The sequence below is a fragment of the Sorghum bicolor genome, chromosome 6, assembly GCF_000003195.3.
Source record: "Sorghum bicolor cultivar BTx623 chromosome 6, Sorghum_bicolor_NCBIv3, whole genome shotgun sequence".
NCBI classification, from domain to species: Eukaryota; Viridiplantae; Streptophyta; class Magnoliopsida; order Poales; family Poaceae; genus Sorghum; species Sorghum bicolor.
The window spans coordinates 57,448,661-57,473,924 of record NC_012875.2 but is presented as its reverse complement, the minus strand read 5'-3'; the positions used below and the strand labels follow the sequence as shown (position 1 = coordinate 57,473,924).

General features: G+C 42.5%; 5 protein-coding genes and 1 pseudogene across 5 annotated transcripts; 4 read left to right on the top strand and 2 right to left on the bottom strand.

Moving 5' to 3' along the window:
• Window positions 185-2,979, bottom strand: LOC8079543 (probable galacturonosyltransferase 10). Its single transcript, XM_002447135.2, has 2 exons — window positions 2,334-2,979; window positions 185-2,129 (listed from the first exon to the last, which is right to left on the bottom strand). Exons 1-2 carry the CDS (start codon window positions 2,550-2,552, stop codon window positions 681-683), a joined length of 1,668 nt encoding a protein of 555 aa, XP_002447180.1. The 5' UTR covers window positions 2,553-2,979; the 3' UTR covers window positions 185-680.
• On the top strand, window positions 4,517-7,808 carry LOC8068443 (heterogeneous nuclear ribonucleoprotein U-like protein 1). The gene is made up of 8 exons (XM_021462919.1): window positions 4,517-4,677; window positions 4,777-5,540; window positions 5,625-5,813; window positions 5,913-6,021; window positions 6,143-6,201; window positions 6,292-6,405; window positions 6,526-7,180; window positions 7,481-7,808. Exons 1-8 carry the CDS (start codon window positions 4,545-4,547, stop codon window positions 7,576-7,578), a joined length of 2,121 nt encoding a protein of 706 aa, XP_021318594.1. The 5' UTR covers window positions 4,517-4,544; the 3' UTR covers window positions 7,579-7,808.
• Window positions 8,019-13,701, bottom strand: LOC8079542 (double-strand break repair protein MRE11). The gene is made up of 23 exons (XM_002447134.2): window positions 13,542-13,701; window positions 13,243-13,320; window positions 12,906-13,047; window positions 12,657-12,814; window positions 12,384-12,474; window positions 12,161-12,280; window positions 12,013-12,081; window positions 11,783-11,874; window positions 11,580-11,682; window positions 11,354-11,461; window positions 11,153-11,215; window positions 11,016-11,087; window positions 10,760-10,837; window positions 10,611-10,673; window positions 10,467-10,530; window positions 10,264-10,346; window positions 9,745-9,858; window positions 9,555-9,632; window positions 9,398-9,466; window positions 9,026-9,261; window positions 8,689-8,764; window positions 8,400-8,576; window positions 8,019-8,273 (listed from the first exon to the last, which is right to left on the bottom strand). The coding sequence occupies exons 2-23, from the start codon at window positions 13,263-13,265 to the stop codon at window positions 8,238-8,240; spliced, it is 2,115 nt and encodes a 704-aa protein (XP_002447179.1). The 5' UTR covers window positions 13,266-13,320; window positions 13,542-13,701; the 3' UTR covers window positions 8,019-8,237.
• On the top strand, window positions 13,825-16,253 carry LOC8077679 (sm-like protein LSM7). The gene is made up of 5 exons (XM_002448559.2): window positions 13,825-14,033; window positions 14,141-14,222; window positions 15,109-15,180; window positions 15,581-15,633; window positions 15,969-16,253. Exons 1-5 carry the CDS (start codon window positions 14,031-14,033, stop codon window positions 16,053-16,055), a joined length of 297 nt encoding a protein of 98 aa, XP_002448604.1. The 5' UTR covers window positions 13,825-14,030; the 3' UTR covers window positions 16,056-16,253.
• On the top strand, window positions 18,084-20,636 carry LOC8074773 (annotated as a pseudogene).
• LOC8068442 (N-terminal acetyltransferase A complex catalytic subunit NAA10) lies at window positions 21,707-24,534 on the top strand. The gene is made up of 2 exons (XM_002448557.2): window positions 21,707-22,413; window positions 24,188-24,534. Exon 1 carries the CDS (start codon window positions 21,814-21,816, stop codon window positions 22,405-22,407), a length of 594 nt encoding a protein of 197 aa, XP_002448602.1. The 5' UTR covers window positions 21,707-21,813; the 3' UTR covers window positions 22,408-22,413; window positions 24,188-24,534.

The following is a 25,264-nucleotide window of genomic DNA, read 5'->3' as shown; positions in this document are numbered from 1 at the left end:
CCACATGAGATGAAGTCATACATATAGTCTCTCCACATAAATGGATGCACAGACTTCTCTCATATTAAATATAGTATTGATGAACTTTTTCCCACAAGGTATGTATTTGCAAATAAGCTTTACCGTCCTCACACAAGATGTGAAAACATTGAACAGAAAGAAAGAAAAAACAAAATTCAGGTAGTGCTGCAAATGAGATATGTGACTTTACTTCTCAACATGTATAAATAAATAAACAGAAAAAGGCTTAGCTGTTGTAAGTCTTTAACATCCAATAAATATGGATATGTAACTCAAAACTTGTTGTAACACCTCAATAATTTAAAATCAATTCTACATCATCTCCATTCTGTGGTTCTGTTTCACCCAAAAAATAAAAAATGGAAAAATTACATTGATGGTCGCAAGTTATGAATGTATGTAGTGGATGTACTTCAAGTAGCAGCCTACTGCATCGCAGTCTTAGCTCATGTGCTGTTTACCTGTGGCTGGAGATATGTAACTGCTCTGCTTCATCAACTACATGTGCTACAGACAGCCACTGATGTTTTGTCAGAGATTGTAACTTGAGAGCGAAGCCAGTTGATTTAACTACAATGTTTACGTGTGGCAGTTGGAGCATGCGCTTAGGACATATCTACCACAGAGCTTACAAAAATTTCTAATGTGATACACAACAATCAACGCATGAAGCACTGCTGAATCAAAGGATGTGAATAGTCCACATAGCTATCCCAAAAGCTCTTGTACTTCTCCATTCCAATTTTGAGCCATGGCTTCATATTTCCATTGTAGTGCAGTACTGCACCTTCCTTGATAGTAGCAGGATCCACAGTTGTGTAGCCAAGTCCCAAAACATGCCATTTGGGATCCAATGCTTCAACCAAGCCATAGAAAGCAAGAAGCCCAGGTGGTAAAGACCCAAGCTTCCATAGGGTATGATCAGAATTGCGCTCCTGCCAATAATGATATATGCCTGTCACATTCTTGTTCCTCCATTCGACCAGATCAAGCACATTCATACCAAATGCCCAGCCACAAGCATCAGGGTCAAAATGAGCACGGATTAGAGGGTGGGAATGATTAAGATACTTATGAAATCTGTGGAATGTCTCCATGCAAGTCTCTACAGCACCCATCACATTACCATTGAGGTTGATAGTAAACAATTCTGACAGGTCCTTCTGAACAACGATATCATCATCAAGAAATACCACCTTCTGCAATTCAGGATATATTTCCGGAATGTAGAACCTCAAGTGGTTAAGCATTGATAAGTACTTTGGGTTCCTGAATTTAATTGGTGTTCCACGATTACCACTGCCAGAGAAGTAGAACTTCTGGGTAGCAGCGTTCTGTAGCTGTTTAAGAACGGGAACATATGATGCATTGAGCCAGGTGAAGTCCTCCACCTTTTGTATGTCCACAGTGACTCCTCTGTAGTCATTCATGGCAAACCACGCCTTCATCGGAGCATAGTTCAAGTCATCAGTCACTAGGTGAAAAACAACCTTGTCAGGGTGCCTCGAGTTTATAGCCGTAGAATTGACAACAACTGAAACAGCAAGGATGTTGTCTGAGAAGACACAGAAATGATAGAGGCTGTTATCCCTTAGATTGCTCTGCACTGATGGGCTCCTGTCTGAAAACTTTCTCTGAAGCTCAGGACTTTTGAACCATTCCATGGTTAATCGGACACCAAGGCAATAAAGTCCCTTTGGGAGCTCCTCAGCTGCAATCTGGCCATATTTTGTGCTCTTGTCTGCCTCAGCTTTCGACTTCTCCTCTAGGGACTGAATCTGGCCTTTCAACTTCATGATTGTGATACCACTGTCATACCGAAGCTGCTGCGCCTGGAAGAGCAGCACCGACATATCCCTGATCGCCTTCTCTGCTTCCTGCTCCATCACCGTGCCCCCATGGGCTGCAGCGTGCGCAAGGATGCTCTGCGCCCGCCGTACCTGGGCACTAAGCTCCGCCACGAACTGCAGGTTGTTTGCCTCCTTGGCAACGATGACATAAGTTTTGGCTAGATAAATCTGGTCCATGAGCTGCCTCGAGAACGAGCGGGCGCTCAGCATTTCGTCAGTCATGTTGAGCGCATCCGTGATGCCCTCCAGGTAAGATCTCTGCAAGCAAGAGGAGAGGTTTGAAGAAACATTCAAATACTACTCGCTAGCACTCATTATCATCTTCCCACAAAAGCTAGCACTATACACAGCTTAAGCAGATTCAGCAGGTGCAATGGCTACTGACTAAAATTGGCATGCTGGTAGTCAAACGGCGCGATAACGAAACGATCCCTCGAAATGCGAAAAATGCGACGTGGTTACCTGACGGAGGAGAGGTGCGGAGGTGGTCTCGGATCCGGAGGACGCGGCGGAGGTGGACGGCGAGGCGCCGGGGTCGGGGGAGCCGAGGAGGACGGCGAGGAGGAGGACGCACGCGAGTGCGAGGAGGAGGGAGAGCGCGAGGCGCACCCACCACGGCCGCTGCTGCCACCGGCGCTTGAACGACGGCCGCCGCTGGTCCAGGAACGGCCGCCGCCTCATCGGGCCGCCCGCGCGCCTCGCTGCTCTCGCCGGCAGGGCCCGGGCGGGAGGCGCCGCGCCGCGCCGGGATCTGGGACGCGTTAACCGCCGCGCCCGCTCGCGGGCTGCTGGAGATCCTCTCGCCCGTTCCCTTCCTCCCGCGCCTTCAGATCTCGGACTCCCGCGCCGGCAACGTCGTGTGCTCGTGCTCTTGGACCGACGTGCCTTGCTTGACTGCGCTGCGACTTGTTGATCTGCCTGCCTCAGACACCGTTTTCAGATCCTATCGGACAAAGTTACCGCTTCGTCGATGCTTTCTCACAGTTTCTCTTCACCGCTCGGACAAAGATATAGTGTTGTAAGAATGGCCCCATTGACAATGTCTTCCCCTAGTTTCATTTGAATCATTTCATTGCAAAATGCTATTCACGCGAATTTTACCAACTTCTTATATACACCTTTGCTTTTGACTGAGAGTTTTATAACCTGTTTGGCAAAGCTCCTCAATAATTTAAAAAAAAACAAAGCCTCCAAAATAACTCGGGCTCCTCTAAAGAGCATCTCAGGAGGAGCCATCAAACACCGCACGAGGACCTATTTGAATAACGTGGTTTTTGAAAATAGTAATAGTATCATAAAACAGCAAAATAGTAGTAGTATCATAAAAACAGCACCGCACTAACTTAAGCATCTAGTATTACTATTTGTTCGCTGGTCTAAAAAATCATAACTAGGCATATTATTACTATCTGTTCGTTGGTCTGAAAAATCATAACTAAAAATATTGTTCACTGATTTATTATAAGAGAAAAACACTGCTGATTGGCAGAAAAAAAATATAGCTTATAAGACAAAAGAATGAATTCTAACACCATTTGGATATACGACCATGGCTCACAAACCGTTTAAGGTGCCACTTAGTATGGGTGGCACCTTAAACGGTCGATGAGCCATGGTCGTACATGTGTTAGTATGCCTCGGGCTAGTCTCCATGAGGATTTTGTTTTGGTTTCATTTGTATTTAGTATTTAGTCAAAGCGGTGATTATATCTATAAACTCTTATAAAACAAAATCCCACTATCTACTTCTCTTCATCAGACTGGGGTCAAAAACTAAACAATGGGGTCAAACACATGCTGGTTCTCTATTTGAAAAAATAATTTGCAAATGAATTAAAGAGCTTTAAGTGAATACCGGGTCAGCTGACCACAATAGATGCACATAGATTCGCCCCTGCTTTTGATATGCGAGGTGTCCACCTCAGCAATCCACTATCAACCCCACTATCTATTTCTCTTAAAATGCAAAGCGTTCACCTCAGCAGTCCACTATTATTTGCCACTGTCAATTTCTTTTGACATGCAAAGTGTCCCCATCAGCAATCTATTACCATTTGCATTAAAGTTCACTAGCACAAGAATTATGATATTGACATCAGCGAGACACGTCATCCACTATGAATATAATTTCAATGATTATATTAATAAAAAAGTTATATATTTATATTCCTCCTTTATACCTGAGGCAACGCGCGAAAAATCCTCCTAGTTGTTAAAAAATGTACGACCTGTTGATCCCAACAACGTTGGTTTTCTCTGTGATCTAGGTTGGTAATCTAATTCCATCTTCTAAGAAAATCCATCATACTCATACTTGTGCATACCCATACTCATGATTTCACGTGATTTATATTGGCACAATCTACATCATACTCATACTCATGTTTTTTTTAGCAAATCATACTCATACTCATGTGAAATCTCTTTTTTTTTAAATTTACTCATGTGAAATCACCAAAGAGGCCCAGATCCATAAGAAAAATTCCCATATCAAGACGCACCGACTCAAGCAGACAAGGCCGGGCCAAGTAAAAGCCGAATTCTACACGTGGGCCTGTTTCACGGCCCAACGCCTCGCTGTCGTTCCCCTCCGTGCCGACGAGTCGACGAGGCAATAAAGCAGGAGATGAACCACCGCGCAGCAATTCCTCCGTCTGTCCCCTCGCAAACCCAATGGCGTCGCGGTCGCGCGATGACGATTCCGCGCATCCACCGCCGAAGCGGCCCCGGCGCGATGCCGAAGCGGAGGCGGACGCCGCGGAGCCATCGCCGCGCGTGGTGCTCAACCCGGCAGACTGCGATCTCGGTACGCACTCACGCACTCGACAACCCCCCACGTCTTCTCTGCGCTTCCGTTTCCGTTACGCGCGTCTCTAATCGTGTTCTCGCCGCGGCGTCCGTCCAGACTTCGATGTCGACGGTGGCGGTCTCCGGGGGAGCGCGCTGCACGAGGGCGGGTTCGCCTACTGCTGGTCCGGCGCGCGCGCGACGGTTGGCGCCAGGGGCGGCGGGCGGTACTGCTTCGGGTGCAGAATCGTCGCCGAGCAGCCGGTGGAGATGGACCTCACGACCCCCGAGGAGCGCCACCTCTGCCGCATTGGGGTCTCGAGAGGGGATGATCCCGTAGGGGTGCTCGGGGAGTCCCAGCACAGCTTCGGGTTTGGGGGCACGGGGAAGTTCTCCCACCAGCGCAGGTTCGTCAACTACGGCGTCAAGTTCGGGGTCGGGGACACGGTCGTCTGCGCCGTGGACCTCGATTCCAAGCCCATGGCGTCGATCGGGTTCGCGAGGAACGGTGAATGGCTTGGTATCGTGAGGCATTTTGATGCGAGTGAGAAAGGGCTTGGTCTGGTTGATGCTCCTCTGAGGCCGATGCAGTGGGGATCCGCACTCTTTCCCCATGTCCTGCTGAAGAATGTTGTCGTAGAGATGCAGTTCAGCAGAGAGGATGGGCTGCTGCCGGTTGATGGTTATGAACCCTGGGCCTCGGCTGTTACTCATGGGAATTCAGTATTTGGCCCCTCGTTTGAGCAAAATAAATGTGAGGTCATGATGATGGTTGGTCTTCCGGCCTCAGGCAAGTCAACATGGGCAGAGAAGTGGGTCAAGGAGCATCAGGAGAAACGTTTTATCCTTCTGGGAACTAACCTTGCATTGGAGCAAATGAAGGTTGGTTTTCCTTCTGGTGGCAATAGTATGGTGTTCTTTTAAACGTGCTGCCTTTTCAATATATGACAGCCTTGATCATTGCAGGTGCCAGGATTGTTGCGTAAGAATAACTATGGTGAGCGCTTTGATCGACTGATGGATTGTGCTACATGGATTTTCAACAAATTGCTGACTAGGGCTGCAAACACCCCTCGCAACTTCATTATTGATCAAACAAATGTTTACAAGAATGCTCGTATCCGCAAGCTGAGGTCATTTGCTAACTACCGCAAGGTAAGCTGCAAAAGAGAAAAAGAAATGCTAGGTTTTCTGTATGGTAGCACTGGATTGGTTCATAAGGTGTCTAATGTCACATACTCCCTGATTCAACAGACTGCTGTGGTCGTGTTCCCAACTCCAAGTGAACTGAAATCCAGGGCAGCAAAGCGATTTGATGAGATGGGAAAGGAAGTACCAGCTGAAGCAGTTAATGAAATGATAGGTACCTGGACATACGCACATTATTATTTTATTATTACTCTCAAGTAACATGTTTGCTGTCCAACTTTTTTCAGTATTTCTACATCCATTACTTACCAGTTACCTTAAATTACCTTTTTCAGCCAATTTTGTCCTACCACTGTCAAAGGACATGCCTAATTCGAAGGAGCCTTTTGACAAGGTATACACAAATTTTGATATAATTGTACAGCATCTTCTGACTACCCCCGAATGATTACTTAGCTCACTGAGCTTTAAAAACAATTTTCAGGTAATCTTCACAGAGCTTTCTAGGGATGAGGCTCAGAGAACCCTAGATGAAATGCAGCGTGTGTTGCCAAGAATTGTGACCCCAAGCTATGGAAATTCCAGCAACCAAAATCATGTAATGTGCCTTTATTGTTATTTTTGAAATAGTACCTTCTATGTTTTGTGTCATCATGGATCAGATTAGTTTCAATATGCAAAGCTATACAGCAATGTTCTGATGTCCGGATGCTTACAGGCTAGTTCAACATATTCTGGGACTGCTGCTTCACTTGATCCTAGTGCAAGGTCATCAATGCCAGGCTTTTACCCACCAGTGGCCAATTCATATGGAGTTGATACCCTACCTAGCAGTGCTGCTACTTTCAGCACAGGTGTGTATACTGCAGGCAACACAACACATGGACAGGCATCACGCAATGGTCGAAGTTTCCAGAGTCCAACAGGAAACCAACATGAAATCCGTTCAGGCTATCCAAGTGCTCCAAACCAATATCAGATGCCCTCAAGCTACCTGAGTAACCCAAACCAATACGAAGTCCGTGCAAGCTACGAAAGTACATCACTTCCTGGATATGGACAGAGTACATATGGTTCCCATAGGAACCCAAGCCCATACAACCCTAATCCTTACAATACCGAGATGCACCAAAGTAGTCAGGCTCCCATGAGTAGCAGGAATCTCTACCAGGCACCTGGGCCAGCAGAAGCCTATAGAGCACCTGGCTATGCAGCTGCAAATCTGATTGGGAGGCCACATCAGGTGTCATCACCATCAACTCTTCCAGCACATGGCCCACAACCAGCTGCTCAGTGGGTGCCAAATCAAGATAGTTCTTACTCATGGAGTTATGACAGTTACAGGCCGCCGTACTATGGACAACAGTCTCATGGTAAGTGATCGTCTTGCAGTCTATTTAGTCCACTTTGTACATTTTACCAATCATTATTGAAAGCCATGTGCATTTTCCATAAAAACCAATAGTTACCATTCCTTTAGCACATTAGTTGTCATCTTCGTAGGCTAATCTGTTTTAGCTTACTTGTTATTCACTATTCAGGTTGCATGTCACTTGGTTTTGCCTGAATTTAACAATCATTAATGCACCCTTATCTGATCGTGCTTTCAGTACTATCCTGTTGAATATGGAAGTAATATTCTGCTAACGCACGTTTTCTTCAACTGATGGCAGATGTGCACCGAACGCCAAATGCTGCTTTGGCGCCACCTCCGAGCCATCCTCACGGTTCTGCACCAAACAACATGAATCAATGGCGGAGCCCTTGGTAGAACTAGCTTTGCTGGCAGCTAGTTTGTTTTCTATAGATAACACGAGATACATATAAATCACAGGGTTCTGGTTCTAGGGAACCGTTGTGCCTCTATTATGTACAGTACAAAGCAACGCCTTTAGCAGCACGTTTGTGGATTATCTTGTTCAAAAGTTTTCATTTTGGCGGATATCATTTTGCTCTGAATTCTAACAGAGGAAGGTTGATTCATGAATAGTTCTCTCGTAATATTCCGGGGCTTCATGATAAGATACGCAAACCTGGGTTGTGCAATTCAGCTTTGACGAACACCATGCTTTCTCAAAATTCATTTGAAATGCAGAATCTGTACAATGCAACCGCTGGAATTTGGCAGCTACAAGTATGTATAAATCCATTATACTTAGGCGTAACTGTTGTCGACACCTGGTTTGTGCAATTCATCTTTGACGAACACCATGATTTATCAGAATTCATTTGACATGCATAATATGTACAATGCAACCGCTGGAATTTAGCAGCTACAAGATGTATAAATTCGTTACACTCGGGCGTGGACAAGATACAGTCAGTTCACGGCAAAACAAACTGTGTCAAACGTCCTGGTTGATGAAAACACCGGCTCTTCTAAGACACATACCTACCCTAAACCCTCATGAGCAAGAACTTTCTTAAGGGTCATCTCCTCCTGACAGCGCCATAGTTCCTTGTGACCTGCGAAAGACCAAAAACAAATCTTAATAAACAAACTCATTTGACACAATATGTTTGCTTTCAGATGTAGCGCAGCACAATGGCTACAATATGTGAACTAAGAACACTGAGGCGATATTCTCTGACCCGAGGAGGAGCTTTCTTTGGCGGCTCATCTTCTGAATCATCATCATCTTTGCTCATCATACTTTGGATAGAAGCAATATCTGTTTTCCGCCCCCTCTTTGCAGTGGAACCTCTACCTCTTCCTCTACCTCTAGGAGCTGCTCTTTTACGCCCAACTTGTTGCGCACTCTCTTCTTCCTGTGAGCATTTGAGAATAAAAAAAGATCATGAGATGATTGGGCAGGCATACAAGGTAGTCCAGTTTATTTTCATAGACCTGCACCAATAAAAATTGTGGAAATAGACATACTGAATTTTCAACAACTTCATTTGCATCTGCTTCTTCCTCTGAGGAGACATCCTCACTACGGATAACCGTAGTTGACCTGCAAATGTTGACTAGTAAATTAGCATTGAAGTTAGTTTTCCCAAAAGAAGAGCATTTTAGCTTCACTGAAGCCAGAAAGCAGGGCAGCAAAAATTCAGCAACTTCCATAAAGTGCATTTGAGTGCAAAATTAGGCTTGATGTGGCTATTCCAATTGGACATGGCTGCATACTTTTCTCCATGGCAACAAAGAACTCTATTGAAATTCAAAGTGTTCAAACTTCAAAGATGGAAAAATGATAAAGGTTTGAATTAACAACCTCGACTGGCTGAAAGTAAGAGTGGTCTGCTTCATTGAGCTGGTGCCTCTTCCCCTGCCTCTTTTGGAAGCACCACGTTTAGCAACATCAGCATTATCTTTGGAGGGTCTAGTAAATCCAGATGATTTTCGTCCAACATCAGTTGATTTTGCACCAAGAAGTGCATCCCTGGTGTCTTCGTCATCACTGAATGAGTTCAGGCTGCTTTGAGCTGCAAAAGATTTACCTCCAATGTCCTAGTTAAATGTCATAAGAGTTATTAGCTGTCCAGTATCCAGCCCGGTGGAAAAATACAAAATGCAGAGAGAGAGAGAGAGAGAGAGAGAGAGAGAGAGAGAGAGAGAGTATTAAGGCTCAAAGATAATAAAGCACCAAGTTCTGAGAGCTTGATGTGAAGCGTGTGCCATCCTTGGAGCGTAGGGACCTTTCCTTAACACGTTCCTAGAGGGTAGAAGATGTGGAATCGTTAACCTATTTGAGCCAGGACATTACTGTATGATTATAGTAGAAAAGTAGAGGGCTTTAATACCTGCATGCACTCGTTAACTTTGACTATTATGTCTTCTTCCTCAATTTTGGATTTATCTGCTTCAGAACTCAACTTATTCTGCAAAAAATATTTATCAAGCTTTGGGGTTTAGATGTTATGATTATTCTCTGGCATCATATGCCCAACTGCAGAGCTAAAGCTAACAATAGAAAATGGTGGGGAATCATACCCTGGTTTCTTCAAGGTTTCGCTGCAAACATGAATAAAATGCCATCTTGTCATCCTTGTTCACAAAATCATGCAATGCAATGTCCAAATCATCAACCGGAAGAATCTCCATTTTCTGAAACCAAAGGAAGGAATGTGTGCTGTTGTAAAGCTAAGCTTACATTTTAAGTGCACATAACGACTTCAGAGAGAAGGGATTGAAAATGAAATAATCCTTACAGCACATCATGTGCATATCCAGACCATGTGATACACTGAGAGGGCCTGATTACAGACTGGGAATTTTGCGATGCCTAGAAATGGAACTCTACCCAGACATCTTTATGGAATTAAATTAATATACCCAATGAATCAAATTGGTATGCTAAACTATGTAACTAACAGAGGAATATGGAGAAGATTATATCTTTGCTCAGTCCGCGCAGTTAGAAGCAGCTAGTAAGAATAGAACGGATAACAACATTTATTCCGTCCTCAAACATAGAGCAAATGGACACAGTATATGCAGTTCAAAAAGTACCAAGTTACTCTCTGCAACCAGAGCTTCGATTGTTTGTTGGTTTAGTTCCTCAGGACGAAGTTTCTCAGAATCATCAATGTGATCTACAAGATAGGCGTAGTTAAAAGACACACCATCTCATCATCATTAAGAAAATGAACGAGTTATTTGTAGCTTGCTCTCAATAAGTAAATATAAGATTTTGATTAAAAAAAAAGAAATACCTCCTGTAGTCTGGCGTTTCTTTGCTGATTTTGAGAAAATGAGAATATCTTGAGGGTTTGCGACCTTACAAAATTATCAAATAAGTTCATGCAAGTAAGCATTAAAGGAAGATTGAGGCAGCACGCTTCAGTAGTACCACGTACCTTTCCTACATACTTCTGACCAAAACGTTGTGGGTTTATTGTTGAAAACCCAGAGTAATCTACCTGCAAAACAAAATGAGCAATATCACCTGTTCTTTCTTTCTTGATGACTTTGCACCCAGACCCAGTCATATGCTGAGTTTTATTACCTTGATTCTAACTAACGGAAGTTTGGGCTCCGATCTGCTGGCAGTTGGTTGGCTACTCTTCTCAATCAGATTTCTTACCTGAAGCAATTCAGTAATACAACACCCATAAAAAGCCAGTTACAATTTTTTTTTACTGAAACTAACATTTAACAACAAAATCTTGCTAGACTAGAGAAATTAACAACAAACCATTCTTGAATGTTTCTCAAATAACATGGATGAAAACTCAGTAATAGAATGCAAAACACGAACTCACAATTTTATCCAAATGTTCAAGCACAGAGGCCTGATCATTTGGGTCCACATCTGCTTCATCTTTCAACACAACCTACAAATATCAATTGTGAGATTCACTAACTAATATACGAAGCATGAAATATGAAAGTGACATGCCTCAGCATACTCAAAAGGTCTGACAGATCTCAGAGGTATTTTGGTTGGCCTGTACTGATTTCCCTGTTTATGAAACATGTAAGGATTTGAAAATACACCAAGCACATTAACCATGATGAGAGTTTGTTTTTCTCGAACACACAGGAGAGCTGTGTATCATCATATTAAGAAGAAAGAATGAGAGTTGTCTTGAAAGAAAACCTTGATTTCTAACAAAAGAACATGCTTTGGTTTTGCTTCACCATCAATCAGGGATGTCGCAACTGAGGAGCCTGGTTGAGTGATGTGGAAGCCCATTCCAGGGACCTCCTGTAAATAGTATATATACAATGAGTGCATGGCTTTTTTTCCTTAAAAAACATACAGCAACAACTCAACAAAGCCTTTTAGTCCTCAATAACGTAGGAAAAAAATCTCAAGTTGTTACCTGAGGATCAATGAGGCATTCATGCTCATGGCCCCAAACAACAAAATCCAGAAAACGTGGTAAAAAATGCTCATTGATGGCACTTTTAGGGTTTGTCTTTATCCTGCAAGAGTTCAGTTGTAGATCGCTTTCATTAAACAAATGAAGGGCCAACAACAATTGAACAAGCTATTTTCCTTTGTTGTTTAATTTGCTATGTCCACCTGTTCTGATGAAGTACCAATATATTGAACCAGTCAGACACTGATTCCCCATCTTGAGTTCCAGGTCGCATCCACTGTACTGAATGAGGCGTCTGAAGTATTGCAATACAAAAAATATGACATCAATAGTAAGAGAAGCTGGCATGTAATGTTTGAATTATCTAAGCAGTTTCTTGTTCCAGTGTCACTAAATTATTTCAAAGTCGTCAAGAAAGAAGATGGAAAGGCACCTGAAACATTCTATTTAGTCGTTCATCTCTAATGTTGCCAAGACCATATAGTGCAACCGAAGTCATGCCCTGAAATGGAATAATAGGAAAGCAATGAATCAGCGCATAAAACATTAAGAAGATATTGCTTGTAGCTAAAGTGCTGCACCTTTTTTACGAGTACAGGATAAACTGCTATCTGACCAACACCAGAGCCACCAAGGTCCATCTTTCCAAAATAATTTACAAGATTGCAAGCCGAAAGAATATCAATGGCAGAGAGATTATCCTACAGTCAGAAACATATATTCATGAAAGGAAGCTGTCATTCATCATAAGCACAATTTCAGTATAATACACAATATTCAGATGGTAAGAAACAATGTCCATACCACTCCAGCAGGGTCATCGTGATTTCCATGGATGGTGAACACAGGCAGACCAACGTTGAAGTTAGGGTCCTCATAATTTACCTTACCAAATCTGAGAATGCAATAAGAAATTTTCATATGAAAATGAAACAAAACACAAACATATATTTCTACACATTTCAGAAGTCCTCAAATGGTATGTGAACAAATGAATTTCAGAAGTGAACAACATTGCTACAAGAGCTTCTAAGGTGTAGTTGCCTTTAATGTAGATTGATCACCAAAGTATGAAACCTGTTTGGGAAGTTGACTGTCTGATCACTGACAACCTGGAACTTTATTGGTTGATCATTTAGGCAGTAGCGCCGTAGAATCTCAATTGTTTTTACCAGGGTTGAGCGCGACGGCTTGTTCTCATGGAATAGATCACCGCCAAGAAGAATAAGATCTACCTGCAATGCATTCTCACAAATTAAACAACAAATGAGCTCACCAGAGCTGGGGAAAACAAGTGATGTCAATAGAAATATGACTCTTACAGACCTTGTTTTGATCCGCCAATGCACAAATCTCCTCAAATGCTTGAAAGGAATCAAACCTGCGTATCTCATCTCTCTCCATGTAGCCTAGATGGCAGTCAGTTGCTACAAGTATTCGCAGTGTATTGCTATCAACTTCCCCTCCCCTGCGACATCATTTGACAGTTAACATAGTAAGAACCCTGAACCCAGCATCAAACAACAGGCAACAATACTGATCACTTCATGCAGCTATTTAGTCCATTTCACGAAGTAAGCAATTTGAACAACCCCAAGACAGCTGTAATCCTCTGCATAACCAGAAGCCAAGGTCTACTGATGTAATGAACAAGATAACTCACCTAGGTTGTGCTGATTCAGACATTGGACCCCAAACTCAACGTGTTGGCCAAATCAATCCGTTGCTGTAAAATCTAAAACTGCAAAACCAACCATTTTGCAAGTTAAAATAACAAGGCCGGAACCACTGAAGAACCCGATAAAGTTTTCCAAAACAAAACGAAGTTACTGGTAGTCATAATACATGTATATACAACTTCGATTAAATCAGTTCCCAATACAAATAGTCCCAAATAGCTAAAGTTAGGGTTTGGGCGCTCGGTTTCGCACAGAAGCAAGGGAAGAGAAGGGGCGAGCATACCTGGCAGGTGCAGCAAGGGAAGGGTTTAGGGTTTAGGGCGGAAGAGGCCGGGGGTCCCCCAGTCGTCGCCACGAGAGAGGACACGGGTGAACGGGAGAAGACGACGCAGGGGTGAACTGGGTCAAGGTCCTGCGGAAATTTGACTGGGCTTGGAGCGGGCCTTTCAGGGCCCGATGCTGCTTTGGTGTACGTGCCGACAAACGGCTAGTGGGCCAGCCCATCCGCGCGGACTGGCTGCCGTCCGGCGGAAAGCAGAAGTGGGCTCAACAAAAAAATCTACGGCCCAAAAAAAAGGAAGCGGAGCTGCTTTTCTTCTCCGCGAGCTTTCCCCACCTCCACCTCCCCCTCCCCGTCCTCCCGAGCTGCGGCGGCCGCATCGATTGCTAGGGCGAAAACCCGCTCGACTCTCCCGGCGATTTCCGGCTCTCAGGGGGAGACAGGTGGATCCGCGGGAAGGATTCGGCTGCATCCTCCTCGTGTCGTGTTGAGATGGTAAGCGTCGACGCCCCTTTTCCGCGTGCGCGGAACACTCAACCTGTTTAGATTCCTCTAGTGGCGCGTGATGCGAGGTTGAGTGGTGCTGCTTGTTTCATGGTCAGGCTGGGCGCAAGGAGACCGCTCTCGACTTGGCGAAGTTCGTCGACAAGGGCGTCCAGGTGAAGCTCACCGGCGGCCGCCAAGGTTGATTTCACATCTCCCTTCCTCGTTCATTCCTCCTCCTGTAACTGTAACTATTAGGACAGTTTGGTGCTCCGAATTTGCACCTTCTCCTTGAGCAGGGTTTAGCTATTGGGTACTGTTAAGTGGAGCCCTACGATGGTCTCTATCCAGCTGGTGTATGAATCGGAGGGATAAATAAAATACCTTGTTCCTGCGCTTATTTGTGCGAACTTGTGCTGATGTATTGTCGTTTTAGATAAATTATTGAGTGAAATTCACAAAACCCACCACAAATCCCAGTGCTTGGTTATACCAAGAGTCATATAAGTTATTGTTGCCTGACGGTGCATTAGTGAACCACAAAACTTGGGATTAGTAGTACAGGCCAAAACCCTGGGTTTTGTGACACTTGGGTCGTAATCCTAGGTTTTGTGAATTTTACTCTCTGACTGAGTATGTGTTTGTGTGCTTGTCTTTATAGAAAACTAAAGGGATATAATCCTAGGTTTTTCGCTTGGGTCGTAATCCTAACTTGAGTTGTAATCCTAGGTTTTTCGCTTGTCTTATAAGCCGTACTTTTTCTGCTAGCCAACAGTGTTTTTCTCTCACAATAAATCAGCAAACAGTACTTTCAGCCATGACTTTTCAGACCAGCCTAAGAACATGTTGTCAACATTTTGTGTTCTACAATGTGGAATGTTCACTGCAGTCATTTACACAACTTCCATGGCTTGCAACTTTCTTTTATGTTGGAATCATTCATGTACCCATCTTAGGCATATTGTCCCTTGTGCTAATTGCTGAAGTTTGTGTAAGCTCCTTCAGTGATTTAAAGCCGTGGAACTTCTTGTAGTTTTTCTGGTTTTTGTTCTGTAATGCTGACCTGCCACCTTATTCATTCGTCCAGTTACAGGAACTCTAAAGGGATATGACCAGCTTCTCAACTTAGTGCTAGATGAAGCAGTTGAGTCTGAAAGAGGTATTTTCTGATTCCTTTGGTTCTATTGTGTGACACGGAGTTTGCTCATTGAACTTGGCTAGGGTTAAGACTTATGAAACAATTTAAAAAGCACATTTTGCCTCAATTATTTTGGCCAGTTAGCATTTGCAACCTAAATGTTTAATTAAATTTTGGCTGTGGGGATGAAATAATTGTTTACTAACGCTGAACTAAGTGTTAAAGACTGAAATCACTGAATGGAGAATGGACTATATATTTTGAAAATAACAGGCTCATAGTGCCTCATATCTGTCTTTCAAAGAAAAAAAAGTGCCTCATGTCTGAAGGTCATATGCTTCATGTGTAGATGCAACGATGTTAAATTTATTTTTATTGTGATGAATAGAATGATCCATAATCTTGTCATTTTCTTTTGTAGAGCAAGATGATCCATTGAAGCTATCAGGGAAAACCAGACAGCTTGGCCTCATTGTAAGTATTCCTTTCTGCCAATTGATTTAATCTCTGTACTCAGTCATTCCTATGTTATCTGAGTGATGCGCATGGAGAGCTGATTATGCTCCATGTAATGCTGATGTTGAAGTGTGTCATTGTATTCTCGCAAGCTTGTACTGAGTTTGTTAGCGATGAATGATTTTAATAATAATTACCGAGTAGGCTCAGGCATTACCAGAAGAAAAGTAAGAAACTAAATAATTGTCTGGTCGCTGATAAATAAATTACTTTTGGTATATGTGGATGTTCCTGTTTCATGGGCTTTATAACTGCAGATCTGAACATCATGCATCCCATTCTTGTTCTTGCAGGTGTGCAGAGGCACGGCAGTCATGCTGGTCTCACCGACCGATGGAACTGATGAGATCGCCAACCCTTTCCTTGCGGACGGAGCATAAGCTTGCACTTGGTCAATTATTTAGAACCGTGTTCTCAAAGCACCCTCGGAACAATATGTCCCAGTGAGGGGAAAAAAGAACTCCATTCTCGTGTATTAGTTGTACCGGTTGGTGATGAACGCTGTAATTTTCACTGTTGCGACTTAAAACATCGACCCTATGGTTGCTAACGTGCTGCTGCTGAGTACTTCCGTTTTCTTTCCTCTTTTTCTGATGCTACGAGTTCTGTTTTATTATGCGCAGTTGTGCTTTAGAACTGAGGGACAAATGGAGATCTCACGATCATATGCACGCACGCACGCTATGGTGACCGTTCGCTGCAAACTTTGGTGGTGAAACGGCAGCGCTCATCAGCAAATTGACACGTCTCACTTTTCTGCATTTATATTATAATTTTTGCTATCAACTCAAAAAAAAAAAGCTTATATCCTTTTTTATATAAAAAAATGTGTCCTAGTCCTCTACTGATTAGTTATATTAATTAATAATAGAATAAAAAAAGGTGCCCAAACAACAGAATTTAATGAAAAAAGACAAAAGAAAATATAAAGAAGATCACAATTAGTGCTCTAGCCATTCTTCTATAGGCGGAAAATATTTTTTCTTCACTCTATGGATAATCAAAGCAAACTTTTATATCCTTTATTATTGATAGAATAGAGGTTTTAGTTAAAAAAAATACTATCCAACAACTCCAAATATTGCTATCCTCTGTTTTGGATTCCTCGCCGTAGGGTTGACTCTCTAGAGTGTCTATATGAGATATAGAAAAAATATTGGAAGGTGAAAAGATATAGTGATTTTTATGTTATTCTAGTAACTCCCCAAATTCTGGTTTAGAGAGTGAGTTAAAAAAAACTCTTGGAGATGTTGTTAATTCAACGTTAAATCTATTATGCGCAAACATGTAACATAGCTCCAAAAGATGATTTAGAAATTTAGTTTAAATTTTTTTTTGAAGATGCTCTTGGTTACGTACAAACTTGTAATCATGCCACATGTAGTAGCTGCATGGAGACGTGTCAAACTCTCTTGTTTTTTTGCAATCAACTTTGAATGTTTAGTGTTTGTGTGTTAGCATACAAGTCATGTGCTCAAGAGTTTGGAACAACTCTAAAAGGCTTTTTATATCCTTTCGTATTAGTAAGAATGAAGAGTTTGTCAGAAAAAACTCCAACAGTTTCTTTAATTGGATCTTTAAATATTATCATCCTCCATTCTAAATTTTTTAAGGATAGAGAGAGAATGGCTTTCCAAGATACTCGTGAGATGGTTGTTGGACAGTGCAAAGATATAGAGGTTATGTAGTGCTAAGATACTCTAAGAGAGTTAGAACATTTGTTTTACAAAAACAAAACATCTTACCTTGGACCTAGAACATCGATTGTACTTATAAAAAATGTTCTATCTATTGAGATAGATGTTGGTTATTAAAAGATTATCTAAATATATCCATGTGAATCCTTGTTTTGGAAAAAATATAAGGAACATAATGGTGAAATCAAAAAATTATTTGGATTCTTGTTTTGAAAAAAAAAATAGACAAGTATAAACGTAGACGCTCAACACGCATACATACTCACACCTATAAACACACGTACGTAAAAACTACCTTTATGAGCACATCCGAAAGACTCCATGAGCACCTTTGAAGGACTATGCCATATCTCAACATTGGCAAAAGTCCACACGTACGTAAACGTACCCTATGAGCATCTTTGAAAGACTATGTTGGTACATTTTGAGATTGACAAAGTCTCAAAAAAAAATGCAAGCACCCGTATCAAGTTGATGACTTGAATCCGGGTGAACAGATGCCACCACAAGGAATCCTCAACTGAACTAGGCTCAATTTGTAATTTTATTTGGATTCTTAGTTTAGCAACTATAGTTTTTTTGAAACTCGAAAAATATTTGGTGAATTTTTGTAAGCACAGTGCATGCTATATCTTTTAGCAGGGCAGCATGGGCCGAAGCGTTTCCCTCGAGCCGAAAAAAAAAAATCTCACACGGTTGGATGCGCGAGCTCCACCGTGGCGGCTCAATGCCACCTTAGTCAGCGCATAGTCTCTCTGCCACGTCCGCATCATGGTGCCTTTCTATGTCTTGATCCAACATTTCTCAGCAAAAAAGCACATGGGATTATTGATCAATTCACCATCCTCTTCATCCCGCCGGAGAACCAGCGAATCCACCGCGCGCATCGGAGAGCGCAGAAGTTAGAATAGGCAGAGGTCGAGATGGTGTGCATCCGGCAGGCGACCATTGACGACCTGCTGGCGATGCAGTCGTGCAACCTGATGTGCCTGCCGGAGAACTACCAGATGAACTGCTACCTCTACCACATGCTGTCGTGCCCGCAGCTCCTCTTCGTCGCCGAGGACTACGGCGGCCGCATGCCCGCATCGTCGGCTACGTGCTCGCCAAGATGGAGGAGGACCTCTCCCAGCCCTGCCACGGCCACATCACCTCCCTCGCGGTCCTCCGCTCCCACCGCAAGCTCGGGCTCGCCACCAAGCTCATGTCCGCAGCGCAGGCTGCCATGGAGCAGGTCTTTGACGCCGAGTATGTCTCTCTCCACGTCCGCCAATCCAACCGCGCCGCCGTCAACCTCTACACCTCCACTGTCGGGTACCAGATCCACGGCATCGAGGCCCAGTACTACGCCGACGGGGAGAACGCGTTCGGCATGCGCAAGCCTCTCCGGCAGCCGCAGCCGAAGAAGCACCACCATCACCACCACGCGGCCCCGGTGGGTGCTGCTCCCACGACGCACCTGCGGCGGCGACTGGTTCTTCTCCTCAGCCTTCTAGTTTGCCGGATAAGAAGGCTCACACTTGACGGAGAGTAAGCTTTTCATTGCGAGCTCTGGATGTTAATTACTCTCTCCATACCCAAACTACCTGAACGTTTAGAACTAAAAAGTAATTTATTAGGGATTATTTTTTATCTTTATCCCTATTAGATAGAATTGTGGATGCAACATAGACAATAAATTTTTTAGCTGGATTGACAAAGACAATGCGCGAGAGGCTGGATGGCCACGGTTCGAGCTCGTGTAGCCACATGTTTTTTCTTGGCGAGAGCCCACCACGGTTAATAATTAACCGTGGCGGGCATTGTAAGGTAACCGCCACGGTTAATACGTTGCTTATAATGTTTGTCACGGTTAATAGCTCATTAACCGTGGTGGTTATGTTAAAATGTCCGTCTCGGTTAATAGTTATAAACAAAAAATAATTTATAACTTTTTCATATAAATTCGGATGAAGACAAACTTTATATCAAAATTGTATCTCTTGTTGTGGTATTGCTTCTAAAATCTCTCACTAAATCAACTAGCACTGCAGTTGCTTGTCCTTAGCTTATTTAATATTCGATGATTATTGACTTATTGTTATGAAGAGTTGATTAGCATCAGCTTTCAAATCCCTTTGTTGTTTTGCCAAGTCTGTAATATTGATATGAAAATATTTTCCTAGGTAATGACGAATCGCCCTTTGAATTATATGTAGATGAGTCAAGTCCCTGAATTTCAGGGAGAACCTACTTGGAGTCCTACATTGGAATGAGATATACGGGCTTTACTGAGCTTTATGAACAAAACATTTAACAACATTATGTGTTTTTTTTTCATGGTGGGTATTGTTCTTGAATGAAATTGTCCATGTTTATTTTATTTGGCACAACATGGATGGAGAAATGTGCTTAAACTTTTCTTGCTTATGGTAATTGCCTAATGTGTGAGGTGTAGAAAGCTCCAAGTCCCTGCTTGCCAGGGAGAACCTAGTTGGAGTCCTACATTCAAATGAAATTTATGGGCGTTTTCTGAGGAGTTTTTTTTTGTGCACTGTAGTTTTGGTTTAAATATTTGCCTATGTTATGTTCAGCTCTTTATGTTTTATTTCTCTCTTTTAGTTCCATTTTTTTAAGTTTCATGAAAGCAAGGTGATTCTGTTTTTTGACATTCTTGATCTGCATTGTGCAATTTAAATATTGAAGCTGAAATTCAAATTTGGTACTTAACTAGCTTCTGAATATTGCAGACTCATATCTACAGAGAGGAGTCAACAAGCCCATTGGACTTTCTATAAGCATCTTAATTTCCTCTCCCCGGAAGATCAAAGATTGTAGTCAGTGGGAATGGCAAGCAAATATACTTGGCAATATCTTGACATTGGTATTGTGTTTGTAAAAACATGTGCTCCAAGCTGGTTCTCACAGTTCATTTGATTAGTGATTTTATACAGCAGAATATAATACAGGCCATGAATATTCACAATTGCAACTTCCTCTCGGATTGTCAGCAACAAGTGCACTTCTTAAACAGGGATGACCTCTCCAACCCTCCTGATTGGAGAAGCAAGCCTTATACTCAGGACTTCTCCAACAATGCTGCAGGAACATCTTCAACAATCACCAAAATCAACAGGCAAATTAACACTACAGCAGATACCCTAGCTAGACAGGCTTTTGCCTCCTCTACTTTAGAATTAGAGAGTCACCGCTCCTTCATGCACTGTGCCATTGATGTAAACATCTTTGCAACTTCTTGCTGTTAATAATATTAATATATTTGTTTCTCGTAAAAAAGGCTCATCCGTCCCACGAAGAACTAGTTCTGATCAAACATTCAAAGACAACACCCCATCGAGTTCCTCCATCGATATTGAATCGTGCGTTGGTCTACCGGGTGTTAAAATAATGCCCTGCTGATGGATATAGCTCTTCATCATCTTCACATGCTGCTTCGGTAGTAGTCCACCTTTTGGCGCTGCAAAAATTGTTTCAGATTCATCAACCTAATGATAATAAACTGCTCCAAGAAGAAACTGGTGCTAGAATTTGCCACTAGTAAGTGTACAAGCGTGTTATTATCTGTAAATCTTGTCTCTTAGATGAGTCCTTCCAGAAATTAGAGGAAGCCTTGAGAGGTGTAACTACATTTTCAGTTTAAAATTAGTGTGACGGCAGCTTTCTTAATAACTACTCAGAGTTACGACATGATTCAACGCAAACTCCGAGAGAGGGGCAGGCGTAACTTTATGCATTCATATTTTTATAATTTTTGCTCTCCGCTCAGAGCAACTCTAAAACCCTCTTTATATCTTTATTATTGATAAAAAAATAGAAAGATGTCATCCATTGGCTCCAAATATTGCTATCATTTATTCCAGATTTCTTGCTAGCCAAAGTGAAGAGTGGGATTGATTTTCTTGAGTGCATATAAGATATAGAAAAACTGTTAGAAGGTAAAAAGATATAAAGAATGATTTTTATTCCAATAACTCTCCAAATGATGATTTGTTTTCAAACTTTTAGAGATGCTCTCAGTTCGTATGCACAAATCTGTAATCGTGTCACATGCAGTCTCGAGAAACATGTTAATTGCGGTTCAACCTTTCTAATGTCTCGATCTGTTGTTTGTTGCACTCAAACTATTCGAATGTTTTTATATATACTTTTTTTTTTGTTCTTTAGGGAAGATTGGAGATGCTCCTGGCTTTCATGAAGTTGTTGCTTATAGGCCGGGCCCAACACGACTAAAGTTCGTAAGCAACAAATCATTCGGCCCACCAGGCCTATTTCGGCCCGTTTCCCCTCTAGGGTTAGGTCAAGAATTCTCCGAGCCTCCCTATATTAATAGAGGCCAGGCGGCCGCCGTCATCGGCATCACCATCACCGAGACCTATCGCCGGAGAGCCACCGAATCCACCGCATCGGAGAGAGTAGAGGTTAGCATTAGGCGGAGGTCAAGATGGTGTGCATCCGGCAGGCGACCATCGACGACCTGCTGGCGATGCAGGCGTGCAACCTGATGTGCCTGCCGGAGAACTACCAGATGAAGTACTACCTCTACCACATGCTGTCGTGGCCGCAGCTCCTCTTCGTCGCCGAGGACTACGGCGGCCGCATCGTGGGCTACGTGCTCGCCAAGATGGAGGAGGACCCCTCCGAGCCCTGCCACGGCCACATCACCTCCCTGGCGGTCCTCCGCTCTCACCGCAAGCTCGGTCTCGCCACCAAGCTCATGTCCGCCGCGCAGGCCGCCATGGACCAGGTCTTCGGTGCCGAGTACGTCTCCCTCCACGTCCGCCGATCCAACCGCGCCGCCTTCAACCTCTACACCTCCACCCTCGGGTACCAGATCCACGACATCGAGGCCAAGTACTACGCCGATGGGGAGGACGCGTACGATATGCGCAAGCCTCTCCGGCAGCCGCAGCCGAAGAAGCATCACCATCACCACCACCACCACCACGGCCCCGGTGGGTGCTGCTCGCACGACGCACCTGCGGCGGCAACTGGTTCTCAGTCTTCTAGTTCGCCGGATAAGAAGGCTAACACTTGACGGAGGGTAAGCTTTTCCTTGCAAGCTCTTGATGTTACGTTCTCTACTAATATATTGCTTGCCATCGCCTTGTAGTTCGTTGTGATTAGGCTGTGATTTTCGTTGAGAGATATATTTTTTTGTTTCGTTGTATGTCAATGTGCCTCTCCTCACCTTTGGTTTCTTGAGATTGTTGACTCTCAAGGTAGCCCAGTCATGGAGGCACATATCAATTATTGGTGAGTTTAACGTGGAAGCTTACTGTTTCTTTGTGGTATTGCTTCTAAAATCTCTCACTAAATCAACAAACTGTGGTTGCTTGTCCTCAACTTGTTTAATATTCGATGATTATTGTTATGATAAGTTTATTAGCATCACCTTTCAATTTCCTTTGTTGTATTGACAAGTCTGTTTTCTTGGTATGAAAAATCTTTTACTAGGCAATGATGAATTGCCCTTTGAATTAGATGTAGATCACTCCAAGTCTCTGATTTTCAGGGAGAACCTACTTGGGGTCCTACATTGGAATGAGATATACGGGCTTTACTGAGCATTATGAACAAAACATTTTAATACCATTTGAACATTGTATATCCGTTTTTTTGGGTTTCCTGGTGGGTATTGTTCTTGAATGAAATTGTCAATATTTATTTTATTTGGCAGAACATAGATGGAGAAATGTGCTTACAATGTTCTTGCTGATGATGATTTGCCTAATGTGTGAGGTGTAGACAGCTCCAAGTCCCTGCGTGCCAGGGAGAACCTACTTGGAGTCCTACATTCAAATGAAAATTTATGGGCATTTTCTGAGGTGTTTTTTTGGTGCACTGTGGTTTTGGTTAAAATATTTGGTATGTTCAGCTCTTACTTGTCTTTCACTGTTATATCTGAAGCTTATTATGAACCAAATGTGTTCAATTTTCACCTTCACAGTAACCTATGATGAGTTGCCCAACATGTGAGGTGTAGGTAACTCCAAGCCCTGATTCAGGGAGAACCTACTTGGGGTCCTACATTCAAATGAGATACATGGGCATGAACTGAGGTTCATAAATAAGGCCTAATGTATTATCATAGTTTGATGCATGCATTAGTCTGCGTGAGATGTACTTTGATGACAGATTGGTTCTTCAGCTGTATGTTATTGCTCATGTAGATTATCCATTGGTTAGATGTTTATGCCCTCTCTTCTGGTGAATGTTTTATCAGCAAAATAAATTACTTTGTGATACTGCCAGTGATGATTAGTCTGCAAAATGGATGTCCTGTGGACTCAAGTCCCTGTTTCAGGGAGAACCTACTTGAGGAAACATGGTACATAATATGACATCATTTGATAAAACTGAGGCGTTACAGGAGAACCTTATTTGTTTCTCAGTTTTTGCTTCGTGCTCTTTCCTTTTATTCTGAAAGTTGAGCTTAACCATAAAGCTTGGTTGAGGTCATATCAGAATCCAAGCAATCATTCTTTCAGTGATGTTTCTGTCTGCAAAATGGATGTGCTATGTATCCAAGTCCCTGCTTCAGGGAGAACCTACTTGGAGAAACAGCATCTAAGATGACATGATTTCAGAGACTGAGATAATAATGCTGCATTATTGTTATGTTTTATTTATTTCTCTTTTAGTTCCATTTTTTAAGTTTCATGGAAGCATAGTAATTTTGTGTTTTGACATTTTTAAGTTTCATGGAAGCATAGTGATTTTGTGTTTTGACATTCTTTGATCTGCATTGTGCAATTTAAATATTAAAGCGGACATTCACTTTTGTGTGGTACTTAACTAGCTTCTGAATATTGCAGACTCATATCTACAGAGAGGAGTCGCCAAGCTCATTTGAATTTCTATAAGCATCTTTTCTCTCACCGGAAGATAAAAGATTGTAGCGTTCTTTTCCTAATAGGATGGAAAAGATCTGTACTGTGATTATTTGTGTACTTTCTTGGTCCATTCCTCAAATCGTCTGACCTAATCTTTGTAATCAGTGAGAATGGCAAGCAAATATACTTTGACATTGTATTGTCTGTAAAAACATGTGCTCCACCGTGGTTCTCACAGTTTATTTGATTAGTCATCCCTGACAATTTGGTCAGATTTTATACAGCAAGATATAATACAAGTTGGAACCTGAGATGCTGTTGTTTTATTATCGGATCTCTTACATAGTGCTGTTTTCAATTAGAACTCCAGTGTTGAGATATCTGTGTCATCAGTGCTATTTGGAACCTGTGATGCTGTTGTTTTATTATCGGATCTCTATTTCACTCACAATGCAAGACTCTATCACAGAGTCCAAGATAATTAATCACATATTATTTATGGTATTTTGCTGATGTGGCAGCATATTTATTGAAGAAAGGTAGAAAAAATAAGACTTTGTTCGAGGTAATAATCTATGAAAGAGTCTGCATTGTGTGTGCCCTTAGCATATTAGTCAATTAGAACTCCAGTGTTGAGATATCTGTGTCATCAGTGCTAATTGTTTTGATAAATAAACTCTTTTCCCGGAATAGTAAATACCTATTTTCACTTTTCTAGGTACGCTATGCTAATTGTTTTGAAAAATAAACACTTCCCTGAATAGTAAATACTTATGTTTTGCCTTATTTGGAACAGAGGGAATATAAGATTGTTAGCCATTCTCAAATGAACAGTAAATAGGATAATATTTCGGCCATTGCGATCAGTCCAACGATGACAGGAGTTACGTCCAACGTTCACGAAGACAGGAGTCGGTCGTTCTTTTGAGACGAAGATAGAGTTCCGATTAAACACCATCGAGTGAGAGAGTCTGTCTTGTGTGAATCGTGCGTTAGTGCTACCGGGTTAAAATAGTGGGTTAAAATAGTGCCCTGCGGACCGCAATCAGTAGTCCACCT

Excerpts from the sequence above, each read along its gene's own strand:
- LOC8068443 (XM_021462919.1), top strand. The coding sequence starts at position 4,545 with ATGGCGTCGCGGTCGCGCGATGACGATTCCGCGCATCCACCGCCGAAG. Across the intron at positions 4,678-4,776 it reads CCCGGCAGACTGCGATCTCG|ACTTCGATGTCGACGGTGGC; the intron begins GTACGCACTCAC and ends GCGTCCGTCCAG. Across the intron at positions 6,022-6,142 it reads AGCAGTTAATGAAATGATAG|CCAATTTTGTCCTACCACTG; the intron begins GTACCTGGACAT and ends TACCTTTTTCAG.
- LOC8079543 (XM_002447135.2), bottom strand. The coding sequence starts at position 2,552 with ATGAGGCGGCGGCCGTTCCTGGACCAGCGGCGGCCGTCGTTCAAGCGC. Across the intron at positions 2,130-2,333 it reads CCGCACCTCTCCTCCGTCAG|AGATCTTACCTGGAGGGCAT; the intron begins GTAACCACGTCG and ends TCTTGCTTGCAG.
- LOC8068442 (XM_002448557.2), top strand. The coding sequence starts at position 21,814 with ATGGTGTGCATCCGGCAGGCGACCATCGACGACCTGCTGGCGATGCAG.
- LOC8079542 (XM_002447134.2), bottom strand. The coding sequence starts at position 13,265 with ATGTCTGAATCAGCACAACCTAG. Across the intron at positions 11,875-12,012 it reads GACTAAATAGAATGTTTCAG|ACGCCTCATTCAGTACAGTG; the intron begins GTGCCTTTCCAT and ends GCAATACTTCAG. Across the intron at positions 8,765-9,025 it reads CTTACTTTCAGCCAGTCGAG|GTCAACTACGGTTATCCGTA; the intron begins GTTGTTAATTCA and ends CAACATTTGCAG.
- LOC8077679 (XM_002448559.2), top strand. Across the intron at positions 14,223-15,108 it reads GCTCACCGGCGGCCGCCAAG|TTACAGGAACTCTAAAGGGA; the intron begins GTTGATTTCACA and ends TCATTCGTCCAG. Across the intron at positions 15,181-15,580 it reads AGCAGTTGAGTCTGAAAGAG|AGCAAGATGATCCATTGAAG; the intron begins GTATTTTCTGAT and ends TTTCTTTTGTAG.